Below are 25,234 nucleotides of genomic sequence, written 5' to 3'. Positions count from 1 at the left end.
TTGTTTGTTTTCCCCCTTTGCACAATCATTGCTGCACACATTAGGTGTGTGGTCACATGTTCTAGATTAATCTATTTGTGTGTGTAGGATGATTCTATTAAAAGAGCTGCCTGGTATTGCTCTCCTAGGCTTTCAAATCAAGACTCGATAATGGTCTCGTGTGTGTGGCCAGCATTAATAAATACCAACGTCAGTCGCCTATGCAATCAGAACATGCAATGAAAACATGACAGTTGCATCAGTCAGAGGACAGGGCTCCCCACTAATGCAACTGCGCCCGACGTAGCAGAGAAATGAAGCAAACAACATGACCTTTGAAGCTGCCGCCATCGCAGCACATTCCTCAATCGGTGAGTAAACATTAGTCACAGCTCTAATTATAGAAGCGGGCGGCCGGGGACGATGCTGATGAACTTGACGCAATATATAAGGTGCGTGCGATGAGAAGGTTAACTCTGACTTTTAAGACAGAACTGTAAGTGAATTCTTCCTTATGTAAAGATGCTCTGTGGGTTATAAGGACTTTGTTTACCGAATGCATAGCAAATAAATGCAAGAGGGAAACATTTTGATCTGAATTCATCAGAATTTGACCTTCCAACATTCCTTCCATCCCTTATATTTAGTTTCACATGTTCCGCACTGGTCAAGATTCCAGTTTTGTTACATTGTGGTCACATTCCTACAACACTCTCTTCATATCCAAAGCTGCATCGCTTCGACAGCTCACGCTTGAAAGTTGTTGTGTTTTCTAGCATCTCTTGAGAAGCACTGATGGTGTTTACGAGTCTCACCTCTGAACCCTGGTTTGGGGCTGAAGTGGACCTGTGCTGTGTTTGAATGGCAGAGCACGTACGCAAACACAAACACCGAAGTCATTACATGGATTCTGGGGGGGAACATTGTCGAGTTTGCGTCATTAATTCCACTGAAAAACATCACTTATTGTGCGGAGCAACGTGGCCCCCTTTCCCTCGTTTTGAGTCATAATCACCGACTGCATGAAAAAGAATCTCTAATAATAGGGGAGGGAATGGGGAGGGGATGGGGGGGGGGAGAGAGAACACAGAAAATAAATGTTCCGTGGTTTCTTCAGCCGGGCATCTGCAAAGCGCCTCAATAAATCATTATTCAAGGCTTTTAGAGCAAAGTAAACAGTTATGATGCTGCCCAATGTGGCGTGCCATCTGGGTCTGCAGCATTTTTTATTATTTGGCCCTCAGGCGGATCAATAGCAAGATCTCATAGAAATTCTTTTATATCTGGCGAAGAAACACGTATCAGTGAGTGAAAAACACTTAAAGAGTTGAAGCGTCTTCTCTGTAGTTCATGTTCATCGTTCACCATGCTTTGCCAGTGAATGTCTTTTTTAATTTGAGTGGCTCTTGTATTCTTTGAAATTGACAAACAAAAAAGTGAAGACTTATACACATTTTCACTGAAACAACCAAAGGTATAATGATGAATAATACGTTATTTGACAACGACAATAATAATATGCAGTTATATAAACATTTTGGGTCCTTTTTATTTTATTTTTTTTACAAATTCCATAATATGTGGTGTAAGAGATGCAAGTTAAGGTTTTTAATGGTCTAATTCTAGGCCCTCAAACAATTGGCAATTGCATTTAACAAATGTAAATGTGAATGTGAATCTGGTTCCCACTGGACCTGAGGCTGTGTTGGGATTTGGGGATGAGCTGTGCAACATCCAGTGCAGGCCTGACACAGCGAGTCTTGATCTTGCATAGTGTAAGACAATCATTTGATTTCATTGATATGTATGCTGTGAATTTCAGAAGCAACTTGTGGAACACACTTTCATGACGGAGTGTCTAGCTACAAACTTAAGGTAAAAATGCTTGATTTAACATTTCAAAGGCCAAATACGCCTCTGTAAATGTTTTATATAACAGGTTTCAACTTATGGCTTTCTCTTCGATTACATAACTGTAGTCTTATTCTGTTGGATCTTTGACTTGAGAAATAAATAAATAGAAGCCTTGTCTTGCTAAACCTTTTTTTATTTATTTATTTTCTGGATTAAGACTTGCAGCACACAGAGCATCCAGACAACAGGGCTGAAATAATTTCATCCTGGGCTGTGTTTGCACATTGAGTTGAGCAGCTGAGGAGGAAATGGGGTGGGAATACTACCTGAAGGCAACCCGCTGTGGATTCTCCAGCAGTTTCCATTGTCTGAGAGTTCATCTTTACATTTGACACATGTGGGAGTTTGGAGAGGTCGTGCGCCCTCATTACTCCATCTCACTGACTTCATCCTCCAGCTGCTGCTGCAGGCTCACGTATCGTTACATAAAGAGGTACATGACTACACAGTGCACACAATAACAACACTAAACAAACCTGACCCATCTTCGTTTTGCCCTTGGAGCCAGTGCATCGAAAATGACCTCAGCCCAGCTATTTTCCCTGCTCGACTAATAGTGTTGTTCCTCAGCTGTTCCGGCCAATTAGATTAAATTACTTTATAATAAACTGGGAATAGTGCAGAAAAAAAGCCTTGGTAATCTGTTATGTAATTAAGTCCCTAACAGAGAAATGCTCAAAGCTAAACTGAGGATGAAACGAAAAAGCCACATACTGTATTGCTGGTTCAAGTTTTACAGAGGAGTCAATAGAAGACTGTAGGCCTCTCAAAAAAATCGTCACATGAATTTGGTGGCGTGCCTCCAACATGACCTCTCTCTCAGAATAGCCTTTGAGTCCTCTGGGAATTGATTGAAAAGCATGAGAGCATGCGGCATGAAAAGTCTGCCGCTGTATGAAGGCTCTTTGTGGGGGAAAAACAACAACAGCACAGCTTGAATTATGGATTTGTGCGTTGTGCAGATATGGCTGTTATGTGTCAAATGCAAGATGCAATTCACACCAGCAAAAACACATTGCTCAAAGAATTAGAGGGACACCTTTTAATCAGAGTATTGCAACTTATTGCTCAAAACTTTTTTGAAACATATTTTTCAGCACAACTCACTATTTAAAAGGAAACCTAGTTCAACTATTTGACTAGCAAGACAGCTTCACAGTTAACTTAAAGTACTAACACAATTTCTCTTGGTGATCAGCCCATTTTCCCAGAAAAGCACGAAACACTCAAAAAATATGACATTGTTCCAATACAGAGACAATTATTGAAATGTGATATCCTGGCATTCTGGCGACCAGAATGGAGCCCAAACTTAAGCTGTTTTCTAACTGTAGTTGTGGAGATATAGATTAGCGGATTTATACACACATCACAGTGTACACCGCAGTACATTTACACATGGCAAAAATTCAAACACAAGGAGACAAATACATGGAACTGCATTAAGCGAGCTCTTAGCTCTAGGGGTCCCTTCTCCCTGCAAACTGGGTACCTGCCTTGGAGAAAATTGTCGTCCTGACTTGGTGGTGGTAGTGAAAATATCCATAAATTCTGTTCAGGGTCTTTTTAATTCAGTACCGATTCCGTATTTTCTTGTTCCATTTTTGTCTCAGGCTGGTATAGTGTTTGTCTATTCTTCCTCTATACACAGCAAGGGGGCATCACCGTCCTTCAGAGGTCCTCTGTTCTTTGCCTGGATGCTCCCAACCGTCGTTAGCAGTTAGATGGCATTTGGCCTGGGGCAAATGAGTTTTGGGTCATGACCGCAAGAAAGAGGTTGTGAATACAAGCGACGGGAATGAGTTTTTGCCGGACTCTCCCTCACAGATACGGTGAAGCACATAAGATAACTTCTGCCTTCCTTCTATTGCGAGAAGGCTGGAGTGAAAGCGTTTGAATCCCCCTGGGAAGAGTTGGTGGGAGTTGCCAGAGAGAAAGCGGTTTGATCTTCCTTGCTAAGGTCACCGTCCTGACTACAAGACAGTAGTATTTTCTAATGCGGGCATTTGGTTTTCTGAGATTCTGTTCATGGATATTCATGCAGTAGATGTAAAACAGAATCACAATCAAGTAAATCACGGGCATAATGCAATTGCCTTAAGAGTAATTGTTATGAACGTGTTCAGTTCTGATATCAAAATTGAAGTGGGAGTTGACTGGTTTCCACCACCGCATGCAGCGTTTTTCAATTACCCTCACTCGCAGTTCTTTCCATTTGTCCAACACCTGCTCTGCTCTGGCTGCTGAGAACAATCACACTAAGTCGGCAATAAAATTCTCAATGTACCATTGGAAGTTTGCTCACACAAGAAAGAAAAAAAAAATATATATGAGTAGCTCTGGAGTAACAAGTAAATGGGGAGAAAAGGCCTTAAAGGGGGAATGGAACGGTGCAGCAAACAGATAAGAGCCAAGACAGAAACAATAAAAGCGTTGTGAAACCCCGGGGCCAACGAGGCTCCAGCAGAAAAAATATAGGAGGCAGCATTTCTTTAGCTGTACGAGGCCAAAGCTCTGTCCGAAAGCAAGCGAATCGTAGTGTTTATGAGAGCGAAGGCCGATTCATTGTTGCAAACAGCCAGTGATGTGTTAAGGAACAACTTTGCCTTCATGAAAGAAATTGTGAATTAATTAATTTTGCTATGCCGAATAAATGTATTTTGACAGATTTCAGCAGTTGAGCCGGCCCCAGGGACGAGGCGTAAAGGAACATGCACACACTTATACATAAGCGAAACTATATAAGATCCATGACACACGCAAGTGCCTCATATGGTGACATTTTGATGCCGACTGCACTGAAATGTCAGCGTATGGATGGCAGCAGAGCAGCTCTCTGGCCTGAGGAGGCCTTTCAGTGGGCACGACAGGAGGTTTTGACCTGGTTTCAAAGCCCAGCGAACCGTAAGCGACCTGCTGGTTTTTTGTCTGCACCCAGTGTGAATTACACTACGCGTTACCATGGTCGCATCAAAGCAGCTGGCAGTGAGTGTGCATGGAGCTGCAGTCAGGAGTCTCTGGTCGAGATTTACCTATATCTCAGAGTGGACGGGAGAGGAAAAGCAGCAGGCAAAAATGAGATCTTCACCACCTGGTTCACTAAGAGCAACAATTTCTGGGATGTCAAATGTGTGAAATAGTGTGTGAAGCCTGGTGCGCTGCAGCCAGGGCAACATAAACCACTTCTCTTGGTTTGTGTGCAAATGATAGAGAGAAGCGGTACTGAGAAACTGCTGGTCAAAGCTGTCATTCACAAAAAATATTCTTTTGTAACTATGACAAAAGCCCAAAAGACAAAGGCGCAAAAATACGATCCTGTCATTTTGACCACGAAAGCAACAACCATGCAAACCTTTTCGACTGTTTTTCAATGTGACTGCAGCAACCTTGTGGTATCAATTACCCAACAAAAATACTGGCAAAGGTCTCAAGAAAACGGGCCAATTGATTTCCACAGCTGAAAACAGTGGAGTCACTGACAGACTGGAGCTGCACATCGCTGCCAGAAAACATTTGTGTGTGGTGAACAAACCCACAATGTGGGAGCTTTAATGGGACACAAACATTGAAATGTTGTCATTGAGATTGATACAATGTTGAGAAAGTTTCCCTACCTGTCCTCTGTCCAGTGAGGGAAGAGCCCTTCTGTCACCCTCCTTTAACCTTTATTTTCTCTCTGCTACATCGGTTGGCTTCCATTAAAGTGCAAGCATTTTTTGGCGTGGCTGCTGGTAGGAGTGCCAAGAATACATATTTTTCTGTAACTGACAGCTCCAAGGAGGAAACATCAATCAGTTGGAGCACAGTAGGAAAGAAAAGCAATTACCTTTCCAATAATGTTAACTATGAGTGTACTTATTTTTTTTTGTCAAAATGATGTACTGATCTGAATTACAATAGATGTGATACAATGATCTGTGAATGATGTGATTCTGTAGGTAGAAAATGAAAATAATTCAGCAGATGAGTCGGATTTTTCAAAGACTTCTTCTATGGTATTTTAGTCATTTTTCTGTCGCCATGTGTTCCCGGGCTTCTGACCGGTCAAATTCTTTTAAAAACAACAGGACATATCAAGATGCAAGCTAAGATGCAAAACTGCAGTCCGGATTTGAAAGGGGGACTTATAGTAAAGAAAATTCAAATAATTAAAAAACAACATGAGAGGCACGGACATTGATGCTTTTGCTTTTTTTGGGGGCCTCTCAGTCATTCTCAAAATCGAAGCAGAACTTCTCACACACTCTGATCAGGCAAGAAGAGCTTCGGGAGACAGACTTTATTGTTGTGGTGTCACAGCGGGCCCGTAGCGCTGTTTTATTCATCTGCCCTCTTGGTTCCACCCTGTTAGTCAGCATCTCCAGGCAGGAGCAGCCGGACCAGCGGGTGTGAGCTGTATCCAATTAAGTCAACATGTCATCTTGAAAAACTCAGAGCGACTAATGGGCTTTCATCAGCATGAAAGATGGCCTGATAAATGGGAGACGTGGGCATGTGCGGAGGCGATAGCACGCGGGCTGAGATGGATGCTCTGGGGTGCCAGCATCAGATACGGGCAAATCTACGTTTAACAAACTGATCAGGATGTCGTTTCTTCGGATTACCATCGCTCCCCGGAGAATTATTAATGTCGTGAGTTGAGACAATCAGCCACAGCCTCTGTGGTTTATGAGCTTACAAGCCGAACCAGCCTTTGATACACGGGGGCATCTTCACTTCTCCCTCCTCTTGCCCATTTAAAATGCACAATGGCAAAACAGTATTTGCTTTAAGAAAATTGAGAACAGAATTACATATAAATATTGTAGTTATATTAAGTCCTTCGAAGGACTCTTTATACACTAGGGCAGGGGAACGCAGGTGAGAAAAATTAAGGGAGAACGAGACACAGGTGAAACACTGAGAAATAAGCACAGGAAGTAAAACGAAGGACGCTGACAACAGAATAAACAGATTTCAAAATAAAACAGTAAATACACAGAACATGACACGCAGTGTTACTTGCGCACCATGTAACACATTACAAGTCATTTATCCAACTGTCACAATTAGCCTGAAGCTGTTTAAATAAAGGTAGAAAAAAAGAATCATGCAGCAAATATCACTCATAGTTTCTCTTTAAAAATATTCCCCTTCCAATAATTAGTATTTATATTGACATGAAGAGCAGGACTTGTTGTAAGGAGACAAAGAGAAGGAGGAGGAGATTTGGGAAAAACAGCAGGCGTCCAACTTCCATTTCAAAGTTTATTTTTTGTACAGATCACCGTCTTTCAGCTGTGAGCCTTTCAGAGATGTCACTGGTGCCGCTGTGATCGATTCCAACGTCAGAGATTGTTGGAGGTATTGACTGTGTGTTCGCTGCATATCTGTGTGTGTGGTCGGGCGTTCCAGTCAGACGGAGAGGGAGCGTCTCTGATAGAAGCGGAGCCAAGTGGACTTGATGATCCACAGCCTGTTTAGATCCTTTTTTCACAGAATTCATAGCTCTTCTTCCATCAAGAGCTGGACCTTTTCTCATGATGCCGTCATGGTCTAATGCCATGCAAGTCTATGGGGTCAAAAGTCAACTTTGTCCTAGAGACAAAAAACAAAACATTAAACCACCCTCCTACTGGTAAGAATTAACCAAATATAAGGAAAGAAAGGCTTTATTTCTGATCACTCAACTATCTATGGAGTGGCTGCAGCCTGAGTGCCAAACAGGGCCATGAAGTCAGCACAGATGTTATAATCAAAATACTTTAATGATTCCCAGGGGAAAAATGCAGATTATTGTATCCAGCTGCACACATGGTTGTCAAATTGGCTGATCTATCTGGATTAAATCAGGAGGCAGGGTGGGTTTGCTGCCGATTGAAACATTTAGGTGTGAAAATAGTGTATGCAAATTGTGAGGAAGTCTATAAAAAGAGATGTCAGCGCTTTTTTTTTTTTTTCCCCAGATGTAAGTTGCATTTTCTTTGTATTCATCATCGTTCAGACTGACCTGCTCAGTCAGCGCGACCATAGCAGGATGGCAAAATTAAGTGAATCACTTTCCAGCTGATAGAGTTGGGAACCAGTGCGGGTATCCTGCCAGCTTGCTTGGCTCTTGACAAACAGCTCAGCCAACCCCTGTGTGGAGTCAAACGGGAAGGCAAAATTGTCTAATTGGGCGAGTCACACGAGACCGATCCAACCCCTTCAAAAGCGAAGGAAGCACTTCGACCACATGTCGCAAATACCACACGGCCAAAAGACGAACACGAACGGCTTCTGCCAGGGTGAGGGTTAAAAAAAATGGTGTTATCAATTTAATGCTTCATCGTGGACAAGTCAAACCTTTAAGTGGGAAAAGTAGCGCGCCATGTGGACTTTTCATTTAGTGTAATTAGAGAGTTGTGTGCGCCACATTAGAGACTTCACTGACAAATGGCTTAACGAGCTACACAGGGAGTCCAAATTATTCTGCAATTAGAAATGTAATTATAGCTTGAGGATGGCTTGCTAGATGGCTTGATCAGTGAGAAAGCAGAAAGAAACTGAGCATCACATTTTAGTGCCAGATAATCACAAAGGAGGATGGAAATAGCAGCTCCACGGCTTTAAACGGTGTATTGACTGGAGATCCTTCTTCCTATCTCTGATCTCGATGTAGGAATTGACTTTTTCTTTTTAAATAGGTCCCAAGACCAATTACTTAATGTTTTCTTACAATCATACATTAGAAAATAAACTCTGTGTTGGCACTTTCTTCCTCAATTCAACCTGAGTTTTATCTTCTTTCACTGTTGACTCAAGCAAGACACTGACTGACTGACTGTAATTTGGAAAATGTGTGATCTTCTGATCCGGAGAGAGATGGAGATATATTACTGTTATTCCAGCAATGTGTTGGACTGTGTAATTTGTTGATGATTCATCATTAAATTGGCTGAAATTAACCATACCCTGCCATCCAATGTCAGTTCAATCACTAGCCATGCCTGGCGTACGGTGTATTTTCCCGCTCCCAACTCTTCCACCATTCTCCACCCCGCCACCCACATCCCAACTCACTCACCCAGATACACCCACCCAGATCCTCACCCACTCACGCAATCAAACCCCACCAATGTCAACCACAATCAAACCAGCATCCATTTATTCCAACGGAGGGTGACACTCACCAACCTTGTGTGTTAAACATGACAGTGACTGGAGAAGTGTTGGTGTTTCAGGGGAGAGGCATAAAGAAATTTTGGGCCTGTTGTTTCAAAGCTGCCAATGACCAAAATAGAGTCAGAGTGTTACTGCGAAAACTCAGTTACCCCTCTTTGTGAAACAGACCAGAGCTGAAAACCCAGAGTTTCCTTCATTTCACCAAACCAGCTTTATGGAACCTGCCGCCGCCCTGATGGTGTCATTCTTGTGTCACACACAAACAAGAGACATCTGCTCCTTTTCATAGACAAGTGAGACTGATTATCTTCAGCTGGGTAATCCCAACACAGGTGCCTTCACAATTGTGACTACAAGTGGGTTATGGAGTGTAGAAATTTGGTAAAGCCTTTGCCTTTTTTCCCCCTTTTTTCCCCTCCCATCCTCTTTCCACCACCAAACACACACACACACACACGCACGCACGCACAAAAATTTGTTTCAGAAAAAAACAAAACAAAACAAAACAAAACCCCCAAACCAGCAGAGACCAACACAGGTGCATTCACTAATTCCTGATTAGGAGCTTGATGAGCCTCACACCCACCTTGATTCTGACCACAACACCCCTGTGCACTTTTTTGGTTGGGATAGTTCCATTGTTTTCCATTCTCTGCCATGTTTGTGAGAAAGCAGCAATTATTTTATTAGACAATAACCTCGCTGCAACAGCCAAGCCTGACTTTTATCTATTTAGGTTTGATGCCAGAAAAAAAAGACATGACCATGACAAGAGTTGAACACGCAACCCTCTGATCTGGAGTCAGATGCACCACAGAGTCTTGGTTGTTCCACTTACTGCTTATTCTGTGTCTGATGATTCTGTGTGTATATCATCCTGCCGGCAAGATGCACCATCCTCACTGGCAGACCTATAATACAATCTTAAACAAAACACATTACTCTCACTCATCCCGTCCTGGGAGGTGACCATAGGAAACCTGCAGTGCTTCACCTTTGGGTGAAACATTTGCGTGAATTCAGGTCGAACTTTGCAAGGTCACTGTGTGTGATGTATTATGTGTGATGTCATCCAGACCACCTGGGGGAGGTAATTCATCGTTTCAGCAGAGACTGCAGTGTGGACACTGAGCGTTGAGATCATATGTCACTGCTCTTTGCTAACATTATAGCCAGAGTGTCACAGGGTCAAATTATATGCTCGCTCTCAGCAATTTCTCATAGTAATGTCTTCCATATTAATGCCTTGGCAATTACAGTTAATGATATCCCCATTCTGCGAACCTCTTTGGAAAAACACTACAATGAAAGTCAGTGTATTGTGTTAAGCTCAGTGTGTCTGTGAGCTTTGCTTTCAGGCAGTGTTGGAACCTCTGCACCTCACTACTGTGTTGCTAATGAGACGGTAACACCAATGATGACAGATGAGGGCTAAAAGGGTGCAGCCCCACTATCCCCACTTCAAACTGCCGCTGCCGGCGGTTCCGAAGCTGCTTTCGCCAATCTGGGCAGCTTTCTAATCTCAAAACAAAAAAACATGAAACCCTCCAGCAGAGTTTAAACAGCACAGCCTGTCTGCTCATTTACTAAATGCTTGGCAAAGTATTGCCTTTTTTATCACCCAGTTGCCAATATTTTGACTCTTAAATAAATGTTTAATCTGCTCTTTTCTGGATGGGTGACCACACGGAATTGTACACGTTTTAGTTCCTTCACCAGCTCAGATTTAAATATGATATGTAGAATGGTAAATATTTTTTGTACCACTAGTGTATACTTGTAATTGTACTGGTGTTCAATCAAAAACAAAAACACATTCCCAAGATAGAGAAACTGTGACTCCAACACCTTTAGGATCAGACTTTTTATTGGACTTGAATTCACATAAATAACATTGGTTCATATCTATATATATATATTTATATATATAGCATATTGTACAACTGTATATAATATATATTTCCCCCATATGATCTATATTCCTCTCTGGTTTAAATTATTTCTCTTCTCTCAGAAACAGAAAGCCTTGCATGAAAGCAACACAGCTCTTTTTGTGCTGTTTATCAAGGTCCAAAGAGGTGTAGAACTGTAATTCTCGGGTATTATGAAAAAAAATGCAAAAACGAAAAACAACCAAAAAACAAAAAAACAAAAAAAAAAACTTTCCCGAGTTACACCAACAGAAAAGTAAAAGTAAAAGAAAAAGAAAAGCTATTGCATTGTCTCTAGGGTATTACACTGCACTACAGGGAGCGGATATCTACTGAAAATCATTCACTGAATATATTTTACTGTTCTGACTTGTGACACAAAGAAAGTAAGAGCACGGCAAACTACCTGATATGCATGGCAACTGACACTTCCGAGTGTTCTCGTCATGTTTTCTCTTCTTTTTTGTTTTTTTTGCGAATAAAAATGACCCCGGTCGGGGGGGAAAAAAAAGACGTCATTGTGAAGATAAGACGGGGGAGGAAAAAAAAAAAAAAAAAGTTATGAACCTGCAGCAAGGTCACATCGTCATGCAATGACCCAGCCAAGCCCACTTGCACACATGAGATGAGCTTGTCAGTCCGGATCACAAATCAACACATGTCCTTTTGGAGCCTGGCATTATTCAGCGAGATGGGTGGGTCGGTGGGAGGAAGGTAGCAATCACACATCCTCCTGACACACAGGGAGGAAAAAAAAAAACCAACGACAACAAGCTGCTCCTCGAATCCGTCCCGTGTTAATTCTGAATTATTATTTTTTTTTTCTGTTGAAATTCCTCCACACATCACCATCAAACACGCGTCGGCTCTGAATAAAACGTAGAGGACAAAATCTTTTTCGCTTTCAAAAGCAGCGGCCCTCGCTCCAGCTCCATCAGTATGCAAATAATCAAAATCATTCTCCTTCCGAGCATATCGCTCTGCTGGCGCAAACAGATGAGGAAATTTGGAATATTCAAAGTGACGTGTGAAAACTGGTGTCGCGCAAATGAACACAGCCACGGGCCTAATCGTGTCTGTTCAAAATGAAATGGTACAAAACCCTCTGACTCCCCCCTTTTCCTCCTCCCAGTCTGCATAAACTGTTGTACTTATTTGATTGTCTGAGCCCGAACCATCGCACAAATGCACATCCACGCAATGTCCCGGAGGTACAAGGCGTTCTAATCCCAGTCCAAGAATGAAGTGAAGAGTTTGACAGTGAGTCGCATCTTAAAAAGCAACAAGGTGGTGGTGAGAAGCTGATAATTAGCCAGCGAGCCGCCGTGGGACACAACAGTGTTTCATGCATTTATCATGATGAGGCCGAGCCAAATGAAATGCCACACGGTATTGAGTGTTTGAGTGCGTTTGTGTTGACGAATCACAGAGGAAAAACACGATCATGCCAGGACATTCCGACACACAGCAAGTTAACGGGTTGAACTCCCATTCTTCCGTGAACAGTGAAATAAAAAAGAAAAGAAAAGAAAAGAAAAGAAAAGAAAGGCTAATCGTAAATTCATCATGATAGAAATCACATACACATCGTAGTCACATCCCTTTTCCAGACAGGATAAAGTCACTGTAAGCCACCAAGAGGACTCGTGAGGGAGGGACGTGTTCCAAACTGAAAACCTTTCAATCTTTTTTTTTTTTTGCAAAATACAACATAGATTAGTAGTAAAATCATTGTTTTTTGTTGAATGGTTTTATTGCAATACACTTTCATTAAATCATACTCAGTTATCTATAAACCAGCGGCCAGAGTTTTAACTGGGCTCCTGCCTCCTAGTTCAGCCACTCTCACACTGGGGCGGGGAATAAAAGTGTTAATTACAAAGTGCATCATGAACAGGTGTAGATATCAATAAAAGTAAACCATCTCTCTGTCATAAATAACACACCCGTTCCCCTCCGGCATTCAATAAAACTCTTATTATACAAGTTGGAGTAGTCACATGATGCAAAATTCATCCCCATTGATTTCGCGAGAGACTTTTCTTCACTCTCTGGAAGTCGGGAGCGTTCAGCACGTGAAGCGAGACCTGCGAGTCGCCTGTGTCAGCAAGGTGGTGGCATCCGGCCCACGAGAGGCGGCGAGTGGACGTCGGGAAGACGCAGTCGAATTTGGAGGAATTAAAGTGTTTGGATGAAAAGAAGGAAGCGTATCCAAATTGATGTCTCTAATCAGGTTTTAGCTCAGACTAGTGCAAATTCTGCTCACGTGCTGAAACTACCAACAGCGAAACGCGGCCGGGAACGTTCCCTCGCTTCTATTCCGCCTGGCGGACGAATCAGGAGGACAACAAGTTTGACCTTTCATGGTCAAATTAAAAGTTCCAGCCCGCAATAAATTTGGGCATGGCAAAAAAAGAAGAAAAAAAGAATAGAAAATCAGTTGTATTTACTTTTGCGATGAACAAACCAGTTTCCCATCTGCTGACGGATCTGCGACTACAAACTAAAAGGACTGACATTTTTCCAGACTGGTGTGCATATTTTTTCTTTTTTAATATTTTTTGGAACACTCAAGTGCCTTCTCTGCTCCGCTCCGCTCTGGATGCAGAACTCCAGCACCCCGCGGGCTGTGAAGCAACCTTCCAGTCATCAGGCCTGAGCTCTGAACTCTGCGGGAGCCCCCCCCCCCCCTTTCTCTCAGTGGCACGTCTTCATCCCCGTCAAGTACGGGGAGTCTTGCCGGCACAGGCCCATCTGCTGCTGCTGCTGCTGATGGTGCTGCTGCTGCTGCTCGTGAAGATCAGCGGTCACGCTGTCCACAAAGTCGGGGACGGGCAGGCCTGAGAGAATCATGACCGACTTGTTCCAGATCATGAAGGTGGGCACCACGGGCAGCAGGAAGGAGATCTCGAACGTGTGGATGTGCTGGGAGTTCATGGCGTCGTGGAAGGACAGCGAGTTGTTGTCGTAGTCCAGCAGGACGCCCAGCCGCCGCAGCTGCAGGCTGGCCTCCACCAGCATCTCCTTGCCGTCGTGGCGCACCATGAAGTTGTTGTTGCAGCGCGAGAACACCCAGGAGGAGGAGTTCTTGCCGCTCCACTCGTTTTTCGGGGCCGACTTGTAAGCCACGCCGACGGCGTACCTGCAGGGGGGAGAAATAATTTTTTAATGCTTTAATGATCTGAGTGCGGAGCCCTCCCCCCCCCGCAACCCTTTGCAGAGTCAAGCTAACTCATGCCGAGGACGGCAAAGAGGCGCGCGGGCCCGTCGGGCCTTTCCCCGCACGTTGAAGGAGTCTACTTCCGAGCCAATTAGTGAGAGGTATATAAATAGGACGGGAGCGCACGCTGCTGCATGCGCATGAGCCGAGCGTTTCTCTCCCCCTGCAGCCTAGATTTTAACTCCCCGAAGAAGAAGGAGGAGACGTTTCGCTTTGCGGAGCTGGCGCGAGGTGTTTTCTCACCACGTGGACGCTCCCAGCAGGACCTCCCAGTAGTGGCAGCCGCTGTCGATGAAGACGTTCCCGGCGGCGCCGTAGGAGCCCGTGCCACTGAAGCGCTCGGGGGTGTGGCTCTTCTTCAAGGAGCTCTCGTCCTTCTCCATGGTCAGGCAGTCGTTGGACAGGCGCAGCTTCTTGTGGGCCGTCTTGGGGTCCAGCTTGAAGGGCTGACCTGGAGGGAGGCAGACGGGGGGGGGGGTAGGTCGGGTCAGCCAGCGCGCGGTGGCAAAGTTCACTGCTATTGTTTATTATGCAAGAAATATATTGGCTCAAGACATGAGGCAAGGTCAAAGGTCAAACAAGGTCGTCTTACACCTTTAAGACATATTAGATGTGAGCACAGACTTGTAAAAGTTCTGTTTTCCATGTGCAAGATGCATGACTCAACGAGAAAGAAAGTAGTAGGAGGACTTCGAATAACACCGCTGCTGAGTTTGTGAGCAATAAAGCAGAGACAGATTTAATTTAGATTAGTCAGATAAGTCACTGTTTTATTTTAAAAAGTGTTACATCCCTAACTATATTACAAGAATGTGGCATCGTGACATCACCGTCATCTTGTCTTTGGCGATGCTCACCACGAGCTACCATTACCCCCAGAATTGCACAAAACCTAAATGTCGCAATAAAAAACTTTGCAAAGTCATGGAAATGTAGCTACTGATAGTTTACTACTAATAGTTACTTTACTACCCGATACTTGAATAAGTACTTTGCATGCCTGAGAGTGTAACCGCAAATATTAATAAATAATAACTGGAGACTTTTATGAAGCAGCGAGTTCAGAGGGTGAAAGAGCTGCGAGTGGGACCGAAAAAAGAAAAAGAAAAATTAGAGCAAGAACTTTAAAGGAGCAGCCGGAGAAGAAATAAATAGAAAGTGGGCTTGAGCGGTGCACGAAGAAGAACTCCGGGAGAGGAGGCAGAAGAGGAGAATGTTTGAAACACAACAGCGAGAGAGTCCTCACTTCAAAGCCTCCCGCAAGCCTTTGGTGGGGGAAAACATTTCACAACAGCGGAGGAAGCCACCCGGCGCGCTCCTCCTCGCCTCCCATCACACAGACTGGGATATTAGCTGAAGGAAATAGCCCTCACTTCCACCCGGGCCGGAGGCGGCGGCGGTGGCGCCGCGGAAAACGCCGCTATCCGCGACAATTCAATTTGGAGTGACACCGGTAATTTGGCCGTAATTGGTGGAAAATTGAGAGAGGGTAAAAAGTAGGTGAGTGGTGGCAGCCGAAGAGACGAGGAGGGCGAGGAGCTCGGGAGTGAGGACGAGGGGAGAAGTCAAAGGGATAATACCAGGCAGGAGAAAATTCCTTGGCAAATTCCTGTGCGTGTGTGTGTGTGCGTGCGTGCATGTGTGCGTGTGTGTGTGTATGGTGGAGGTCAGACACGTTCCTTCCAGACCTGACATTTAACTCTGACACCTCTCATTTCGTCTCTCCGTCTTTTTGAGCCTCCCCATAGCTTAATGAGTCACAATCACCCCCCCACCTTCCCTCCACCCCCAGTCCGACTCACCCCCCCTCCCCACCTCCCTCTTCCAGCCACCCTTCCTCTTCATCTCTCTCTCTCTCCTGCCATTCTCTCCCTCTCATCCCCTCTCATCCTCTCTCCTCCCTCACACACTGGCCTCCAATAATCCACATGGCGAGTCTGCGTGTGTGTGTGTGTTACCACATGTGGCTGTGAGACCACGAGGCCAATGTGCTGCTGGCAGCCAATTACATTAATGCGCTCCCTTCTTTGAACTGCTTATCGCTGCCAGCGCAGCCATTTTCCAAACACTGGGGCTCTGTCATGCCTTTCCAAAGGGGATGACTCCTGAGAGGCCGAGGCCGGAGCCGGAGCCGGAGCCGAGGTTGGGGCCGGAGGTTTTTTGGGGCGGGAGGGGGACACACGTGATGGCAGAGGACATGAGGGTGGGGGCGCGGGATCGCAAACTCTGGCCTGCAAGCGGTCAGACGTACAGTAGGAGGCCGAGAGGGATCGAGAGGGATTGTTTTGAATGGAAGGCCGGGGGGAGTCTTTTTAATGCGGAGAAATGACACAAAAACAAGCTCAGGCTAGTGGACACTGTAGCAGCAGCAGCAGCAGCAGCAGCAGCAGCAGCGGCAGCAGCACCCTGAGACTTCAGCTCTGAAATTCAACTTGTTTATTTTTCCCGCATCAAATCAAGGAGGATAAAGAGGAGGGAGGAGGCACTAGAGAGGTCGGGCCTTGAAGAAAAGCGTAACCTGACTGTCCAGGTAGAAGCACAAGGTCACAACGGCTCGTGTGGCTGTCGTAAACTAACCTGCAGAGCAAACTGTCATGTTCTGTGTATTTCCTGCATATTTTATGTGAAATTTCAATACTGAAATTTATATGAAGTGTCTTTACCAGTACATGCCGCTAATTTGAGCTGACTTCTCAAGATCTCACGATGCTGTGCAGCAGCACGCAAAGCATCATGGGATACATAAGTACGCGAAGGATAGTAGCGGTGCATCCTTGGAATCGGCTAAAACGAGGGCGCATTCCGAGTACGCATTTTGAGCGTCCTAAGGACCCTTGGGAATTGGGACGAGCCTTCGCGCAGTGCTATGACGCAACGTCCTTTCAAAATGCGTACTTCAAGGATGCAGACCCTGAATTGAGACACAGCATTGTCTCCCTTTGTCTTTGTGGCACACTGTCCCTGTCTTCCCCTTTGTGTTCAGCTGCTTTCAGGTCTGTTGCCCATGGTTTTTCTTTGTTACTAGTTCTTTTGCACTCGCCTTGTCTGTTTTTCTGTTAAATCTCCCAGTTTGGTTGCTTGTTAATAGTTACATTAATGGACTCCCTTAGTTTGGTTTTTGTTTATAGTCAAAAATAAACCTTTTTATCTCAGGTTTTTGAGTGGTCGGCATCTGGGTCCTGCCTCCAGGCTCCTGACTTGACACAAACTTTGCAATCAGTCCGCTTGAATGGGACAGACAGAAGGTTTCGTCCAATCACCTTCCAATTTTGACTCCCTCTTAACAAACTCTTTCTGCGGGCCCTTTGATGGATGAGCGAGACACAATATGCACTGTTGCCAAGTGACGCGATGACGCGACGCCCTAGAACAATCAGAATAATCTCTCATGTCGGCTTTGACGAAGAACCGCCGCCGTCGCCCTCATTTTTATGGAGCCATAAACATCAACAGCGCCGAAGTTGGGCGACGAAAGCACTCAGCGGTATTTGTTCTTTTATTTCCCCGAGTGCAACAGTGGCGGCCTTCAAGTGCTAAATGCGCTATTTCATTCTATGTGGAATAAATAAAACAAACGGCGGTAATGGAGTCATAAAGGATATTCGCCGCTCCGTCGACGGCGTCTGCCATTAGTCTGCCGCCGCTGTGTGACACGCAAGTAATTAGAGATGCTTGTGACTGTCTGCTGAGGTGATAACTGCTCCCTCTTTGACTGCCTTCAAGTGGCGCCTTGTTATGAACCCGGGAGCCTTTTAATGGAACCTTGTAAAACGCACAAAAGGGAATCGGTATCGGGAAGAGAAGGGTGGTGGAGGAGGGAGAAAAGAGAGGCAGAAAATGAAAAGAGCCGCTTGCAGTTGGGAGGGCATTTATAAAAGGCAATTTCATTGGAGCTTCATCTCGCCGGGGCCCCCTGTGTGAAACACACGCGGTGGGATAGCATCTGGGTAATCGACTTTATTTCAATTCGCTCGATTTGGCTCACATTTTTTCCACGCTTTCCTTTTCTTTTGCTGTGGGATGAACTGAGCTGCCTCTGTAATGGGGGGGGGCTGTCTGAAAGTGAGAGCTGTTTCGCTACGTAGCGAAACAATTTGCGCGGCAGGAACAGCAGCAGTGGGGACACGGCAAGCTCTCTCTGTATCATCGCAGGTCCAGCAATGCCTGGCGAGGTTGTTTTTTTTTTTATAAATCAAGCAAACAAACAAACAAAAAAAAATCATTCCGTGTAATTAAAATTCATGACTATGAGCCACTTTGGCTTCGAATGGACTGATCCATATGCGATGGCGGTCGGCGTTCCAAGAGCGTCCGAGCTCGGTTCGCGAGGCGGCTGAAAGATTTACACCAGCCGCATTAATAATGGATGAGTCATGTTACAACGGCTCAGGACGCTCGGTGGCGCCGCGGGACGTGCGGCGGGTGCAGCCGTCAGCGTGGCTGCGTGTGCACGCAGAGTCCCCACACTGTTTTGTGGGTAATTACAAGCCCCAACGTCCGCAAACGACGAGCGTCGCCGAGAAGCCTCTGATGTTCCTCTCTGGCCTCTCTTCCGAACCACGGCTCCTCTGAGAGTTGCGCCGAAAAACCTTTGCGGTCACCGATTTTTAGCGGCGCCTCGATGACGGCAGTCTTCTGATCTCTCCACGCCAGAGAGACTTTGTTTTGCATTCTTCCGGCTACCGTAACATGATGGCGAGTTCGCCTCGGCATCAATCGCTTTCAGGCGGCCCGAGAGCCGAGGAGGAGGAGGAAGAGGAGGAAGAGGAGGAAGAGGAGGTCTCGTCTTGGTAAAACAAACATTAAAGGCGGAGGCGGTTCATCAGCCGGTCGGCGAGAAGAGCTAAGAAGGTGTCGACAAACAGGCAGCGGCACGAGACGTCAGCCGCCGTCACGGCATTCAAAGGCTGAAAACGGGAGGCAGCTTTCAAATCAAGGATTTACTGCAGCTTTCAGCCTCAAGCAAGCCAGTTCTAAAAATACAACAGAATAGAAATGAGGGGAGGAAAAAGATCTTCAAATGTTCAGTATGTGGGAGGTTTCTAAGTTTAATGAGCCAACATTCTTCAACCAAAAAGAGCATCTTTGCTTAATTTTCCCAGATATTTCAATATTTTAGTTCTTTTCTGGCGCAGACACAATACGAGACTTTATGATAGAAACAAACAGGAACTGCAGGGAGGCAGTGGTGGGAGTCTTCACTACCACTTGATAAGATCCAACCAGGACATTGTGATCACACAGTATTAATTACATGAAGTCGTTGGCACTGTCAGACTACTGCAATATCACTGCATTTCAATACAAGACCACAGAGGCCAGAGACGTTCACCTTTGGGGTTCCTCGACGTGCGATAACTTAAGCCTGGATTACGCTGCTAACGCAACATGTGTACTTGGACAACGCACTCAAACGTGCTCTCTGGAGCGTTCGCTAACTTCCTGTTCTGTGTACACACAATGCAGACGCCCGAAACGGTCCCAGAATGACGAACATGATTGAATCATCAGTCCAGTGTTTGACTGTCAGCGCTGGATCCGCCTGAAGGGAAGGCCGGCACCAATTTAGATTAGCTTTGTTTTTGGCACAAACAAAGCGCACGTCTAAAATAGAGCCCGAGCACAAACAGCGGAGCCGCTTCATCAAGAGCCGCCTAAGTGCTGATTTGTGTCCCACTTTACAGTTTTTGATTTTGGAATGTTGTGCTAAAATTACAGTTGCGTATGGTGCGATTTGGAGGCATTCTACTCTTGCTTTGGGGCAAATGTAGAGCCTCAAGGCACAAAAACTATTGAGATGTTCAGCCTCAATATCTCAGCTCAGAACACATCAATGTGGTGGACATGAACTTGTGCTGAATCATATTTTTTTTTTGTTTAATTGGTGGATATTGACATGGAATGAAACACATGAATGGTTCTGTTTAGACAAACTGACGAAAAATAAACAGATTTAACATAACATGAATAGAAAAGTTTGTAAAACATGGATCTAATGAGGCTTTTGTGATTTCATTTTGACATCACAGATGGTGTAAGAAAGTTGTAAGTTGAGGCGGGACATAAGAAAACAGAAAACATTAACATTGTCTGCAGCTCACATTATTACCACTAGGTGCTACTAAATCTTAGACACGCACGCTTTAAAAGCAAACCTTTAATTCATTATAATTCATCTTTTGGATATATTCTGCTGATGTTTTTTGTAAACTTTATGTAACCACATATTCTAGAGGTAAATTTGGGAAGCAGATGGATTAATGAACTTTTACCATCCTACAACTTTACAATGGAACTGTCACCAGGAAATCATACATCATTTGTAGCTGAGGGGAGTCCTGCAAAAACTATTGCATCCAAAGAGTCTCAATATCAGCTCCAGAGGTTTTTCCTGCGCGGAATCTTAATCTCACGTTAATTTGCCTGCCGTCGTGTGACCTCCATGCGGATGTGCAGTCGAGTCAGGGCCTTGAACAGCTCCGGTTGCTTTCAGCGGCCGCCTTGCGTGCGCACACTGAAGGATGCACAACGCAGAGTGCATGATAATACTGGAAGACGGCTGACAGTTTCTGACCTACATATCCTCCCGCTCCTGACAGTCAGTCAGGCGCTGGAAAACTGTTTTCCTCTCCACTCATCCACAGCGACTGTGAGTTCATTACACATACAGCCAATTAAAACCCCACAAACAAGGCAAAGTCTAATAAAAGCAGCCCGCAATAACGAATGCACCCTCCCTGGCTCCGCAAACACTGACCAAATTTGGATGCAAGCCCAATCTGTTCTTATCCTCATGAATACCTTCGATTATGCCGCTTCAAGTTCGGTTATGAAGCTGTCGGCGAGAAGTTTGAACTTTTGCAGACGGGATAAACGCTCGCGTTTGAACTGATTAGAGAGACTTATTTATCTGTCTGTTCTTTTTTTTTTCTTGCTAAACTGCTCGGACGATGCATGTGTAATAAGGCCGGTTGGGGATGTGTTGTCATCGGGAGCAAAAAAAAAAAATGAAATGTGCAAATCAATGGGGCTTTCACGCCTTGACCTGAATTTCAAAGTCCGCGCGTGGGGAGATGGAAAATTGTTTTGGCCCGTCGTGCCGACTCGGCTCGGGCCCGGCTCGTATTAATGGGTAAAAAGTGGCGGCGTCGTGCTTTGAGGGCACTCACGTCTGCAGACACTCATCCCCGCAAAGAGCTATCCGCTGTCTGCCGTCCGCCCGACACTCTTCCCCCGCACCCCCCCCTCTCACTTTCAATCTGCCACTTTTCGCCGACCCTCGTAACTCTGGCTCCCTTTTGGACGGGCGGGGCAGAAGGAAGCCGGCGGCTGGTTCGCTGCGGGGTTAATGCAGAGTTATGGTCGTGGTGATAAAAGTCACACACGTGCGCCTCCTCCCTGCACGTCTGCAAACACACTCTCTCTCTCTCTCCCCCTCGCCCGCCCCTGCCATCCTTAATTCATGGCTCACTCAGGACGAGCTGAGTCGCTTCGCATGTTCGCCGCGGGAAGCTATCAGCGATAACGCTGATGGTCCGTACGATGAGTTCAATGAGTGGTTCCAGCCGAGTGAGGGTCCCGAAAAAAGCCTCTTGAAAGCTTCCAGACCCCCGCCGTGTCTTTTTAAACGCCGTTTTCGTCCAGGTTGACTCAAGCGTGTGAGACTTCGGCTCCGGCGGAGGTGTAAAACCATTAAGGACACACTCGGCACTCCGCTTCCATTAGCCGCGTCAAGATATCAGAGTGGACTCGTACAGAATTAAAGCCTCGGGAAATCGTCGCGTGACTGCAACGCCAGTGAAGCTGCGGATGAACAGAAAAAGTCTGAAGCATCAGCGTCGCCCTGCGGCGAGTGAATCTTACAGAACTGGTTCGCAATGTCTCTCCTTGATGCTGCATTCTAAGGATCAATCGACTGATGATCAAAACCAGTCTCAGGATGGACCACTGTTGAAAGTAGCCACTGGCATCAAAACTCAAATTTTATGCTTTCTAACAAAATTACACAGTCAAGTTGAACCCTTTTGTGCAGCTTTTTTCACCTTTCTAATGGTTATAATTTTGGGGATCGAGAGACAGACAGATTCTCTCTCTCACTCTCTCTCTCTCTCAGTGCTGCTCATTATCCAAACTCCAAACTCAACGGGTCGTAATTTTTAATCTTGTGTTATAATGCAACAAACAAAAGATCCGCCCTGGGAAAACTGACAGACGACGGGCAGATGGCGAAAAGATTAAAGGGAGGGAGGGCACCAGAAGAGCAGATCATATGCCGTAGCCGTGGGTAAGAGAGGCCAGCGCGCCAGCAGAGGGGTGAGCGAGGGACACGGAGAGTTCGAGGGCAAGAAAAGAAGGCGAGTTAAAAAAGGGATCAGGCTTCAACACGGTCGTCCCTTTTTGCTCGTTCACATCTAAAGCCTCGGCGCGTCTCTCTGAGGTTGCTCTCGAGGCACGGCCGAAAACACGCATGTGGCCGCAGCAAATACAATGGATGAACCGCAGATTTAGTGTGGTGTTGGTACTTGCTGCTGCGAGAATATATACATTTTTATAGATGTGTTTTTTTCTGGCATAAAAACACTGCAGGATTTTTGAGGTCGCACTTAAGAGACGCTCGTTTCACCAAGACAAGAGCGCGACGCGTGCAGTTTCCTGCGTCTGAGCCACCCGCCGCCTCATTTTTCGCTTGGCAAGCCTTTGCCAAAGAGGAGAAAAAAAAGTAAAAAAAAGTGATGAGCTTAAAGCCGAAAGCCTCCGGAGTCTCTCATCTTTCTCAAAAGTGACAGCTAAACCCTCCGATGTAGCCGCAGACAGAAAGACGGAGTTCAGGCGCGGGGATAGAAGTTTGCGCTTGCCAGCTTATAGGCTCACCAGCGCAGCTCGTAGCCAGCACCTAATAAGCCGATCAAAGGGAGATGTTTGTTAACAGCGTCGCTGGGACCTCAGATGCACGCGACACTGTTTGGAGTCAGACAAACAGGCGAGCGAGGCACTTTAATCTGTGTTCCAACTCTCCACGACCGAGTGAGTGGGAGAGAAGAGAAAGGCTGGTGACAGAAGAAGAAGAAGAAAAAAAGATGAAGCCTCCCCTCCCTCCAAACTGTAATTAGAGATTTAGACAGCGGCTGCTCTGCTACTGTGATATCCGCTCTAAACTTTGGCTGCAGAACGAAACGCAGGTCAAGAGCTCAGGAGCCTCGAGCGGCCGTCTGAGGTTGGACAAGTTCCACTGCGTGATGACACCAGCTTCTGCACCAGAGTTCTGTTCATCATCACTGATGGTTGATCGTCATCGTGCTTGCCAGTAGTTGTTGAGGGCAGATGGATTTAAAGATGAAGTTATCAAAAGTGCAAAATTTGTCCCCTGCAATTGTCGATCAGAAATTATCGAGAAAAGTACAAAAAAACCCGACTGGGCATTTAGCCCTCTGTTTACAGCCTCCTCCAAAACTGCTCAATTTAGCTTCCTGCTAAAGCGGAGACTTTGTTGGACCTGCCACACGTTTGGAAGGAGGCATAAACTAGGTGGTTTTAGAGGCTGAAATGAACAACTGAATGGAGGGAGTTGTCTTCAGCAGGGTACCGTGCCCTTTGTGACATCACACAGGGCTGATTTAACGAACTGTGAATTTTAGGACACGCTTCCTGACAAGCAGTGCGTAGAGTTTTCCTGCTTCTTCAGAGTTCACCAACAAGTTAGAGACACAAAATTGTTAGAAAACTTTCATCTAACAAGATAATTATAAAACAACAAACCTTTGCTATCGTTTCATGAGCTCCAAACGGCTCATGTTCCTTCCTTAAAATCTTGACAACACTCGTGGCAACAAAGCCCCGAGTGAACTCGGCTCAAGTGGCACGAGATGGGGGGAGTGCGGCAGCGAGTGACAAAAAAAAAAAAAAAAAAAAAAGGCCAGTGGTATAGACTCATTCCACTTATCCGTGTCGAGGGAGGACATTACAAATTGAAGTGCTGCCGAATGTTATTTATACGGCGCCCGTTAAGAGTCGCGAGCGTGGCTGACAGTGAGCCGACTGGCGGCTCCAGATACCCGGCGCTTCACCTCCAGACGCTCCCCAGCCGCGTGTCGTGCCCACGTTGCACTGAGGCAGTAATCCACTCTAATGCCACCAGAAATAAATTAAAGCAGGGACAAAGCGTGAGTCCCCTGGGGGGGTGGAGTGGGGGAGGAGGGGGGGGTGCATGTCTGGAGGAGTTTGACTTTGGGTGGCGGTGGAGAGGACCGGGGCAGCACACAGTTTGCGATGTCTGATGGATAAGGGGCTCATTTGAAAGTGGCAGATGGCGGAGGCCTGTTTAAAGGGCCCCTCCCCCTATTAACTATAAAACATCTTTAACTGGGAACGTCGGCATAAAAGGGGGAAGACTTTAGAAGTCTGCCCAGGTGTCCTGTTAGCATAAAACATGCTGCCTAAGTGATCTGGTGAGAGATCGTCTGCATAAAGAAAGGAAAACTACACTGCAATGAAAAAACCTTTCCGTGCATCCCTAAGCTGTGAAACAGACATTAAAATTTTATGTTTTGCTGAATTGTTTGCATTGGCAACTTCTTAATTTCTGGGTCTTTTATAAAATGCACCGAGTAGCCACTTTGCGTGATGGGGTTGCAACCAGAGGTTATAAAAGGCATTGTTGCCTTTCCGTGGTCTCCAACCAGTCTGTTCACTCTGACCTCCGACCCCTGACACCAACAAGGCATTTTTCTGCCACACAATATACACATTATTTGTACATTTAACTGAAAAATTGAACGTGTAAAAACTGTACAAAAGATACGGTTGAAGAACAATAACACTGGCCAGGAGTCTGTGCTTCCCCACACAGTCTGTTAACAGTTGACTTTGCCAGGCCATCAGGTATTAGGACAAAATCATTAACAGTAGCAGCTGTATGACCTTGACAATGGGCTGTTTTTGGAAGCTGTGAGGCTAAGGAAGCCGTCACAGTGAACCTAAGCGCGGAACCGTGACTTCTTTACACACATCTAACAGTGTAATATCAGTTTTTCCTCCAGTCATATATGAC

At 45.6% G+C, this 25,234-nt stretch overlaps 1 protein-coding gene across 4 annotated transcripts in view; it reads right to left on the bottom strand.

Annotated features, from left to right (window-relative positions):
* Positions 1-10,885: 10,885 nt before the first annotated feature.
* mid2 (midline 2) overlaps positions 10,886-25,234 on the bottom strand; it is a 124,957-nt gene continuing 110,608 nt past the window's right edge. For all 4 annotated transcript variants that reach the window (XM_076046366.1, XM_076046365.1, XM_076046364.1 and 1 more), the window contains 2 exons: positions 14,431-14,638; positions 10,886-14,109 (listed from right to left, as the gene is read on the bottom strand). In XM_076046366.1, coding sequence (XP_075902481.1) covers positions 13,665-14,109; positions 14,431-14,638 — 653 coding nt within the window. In that variant the 3' untranslated portion in view covers positions 10,886-13,664. The remainder of the gene's footprint in view (positions 14,110-14,430; positions 14,639-25,234) is intronic.

The sequence above is a fragment of the Nelusetta ayraudi genome, unplaced genomic scaffold (genome assembly GCF_046127955.1).
Source record: "Nelusetta ayraudi isolate G7.1 ecotype Tasmania unplaced genomic scaffold, CSIRO-AGI_Nayr_v1 ptg000090l, whole genome shotgun sequence".
NCBI classification, from domain to species: domain Eukaryota; kingdom Metazoa; phylum Chordata; class Actinopteri; order Tetraodontiformes; family Monacanthidae; genus Nelusetta; species Nelusetta ayraudi.
This window is presented reverse-complemented; position numbering and strand designations above follow the sequence as displayed.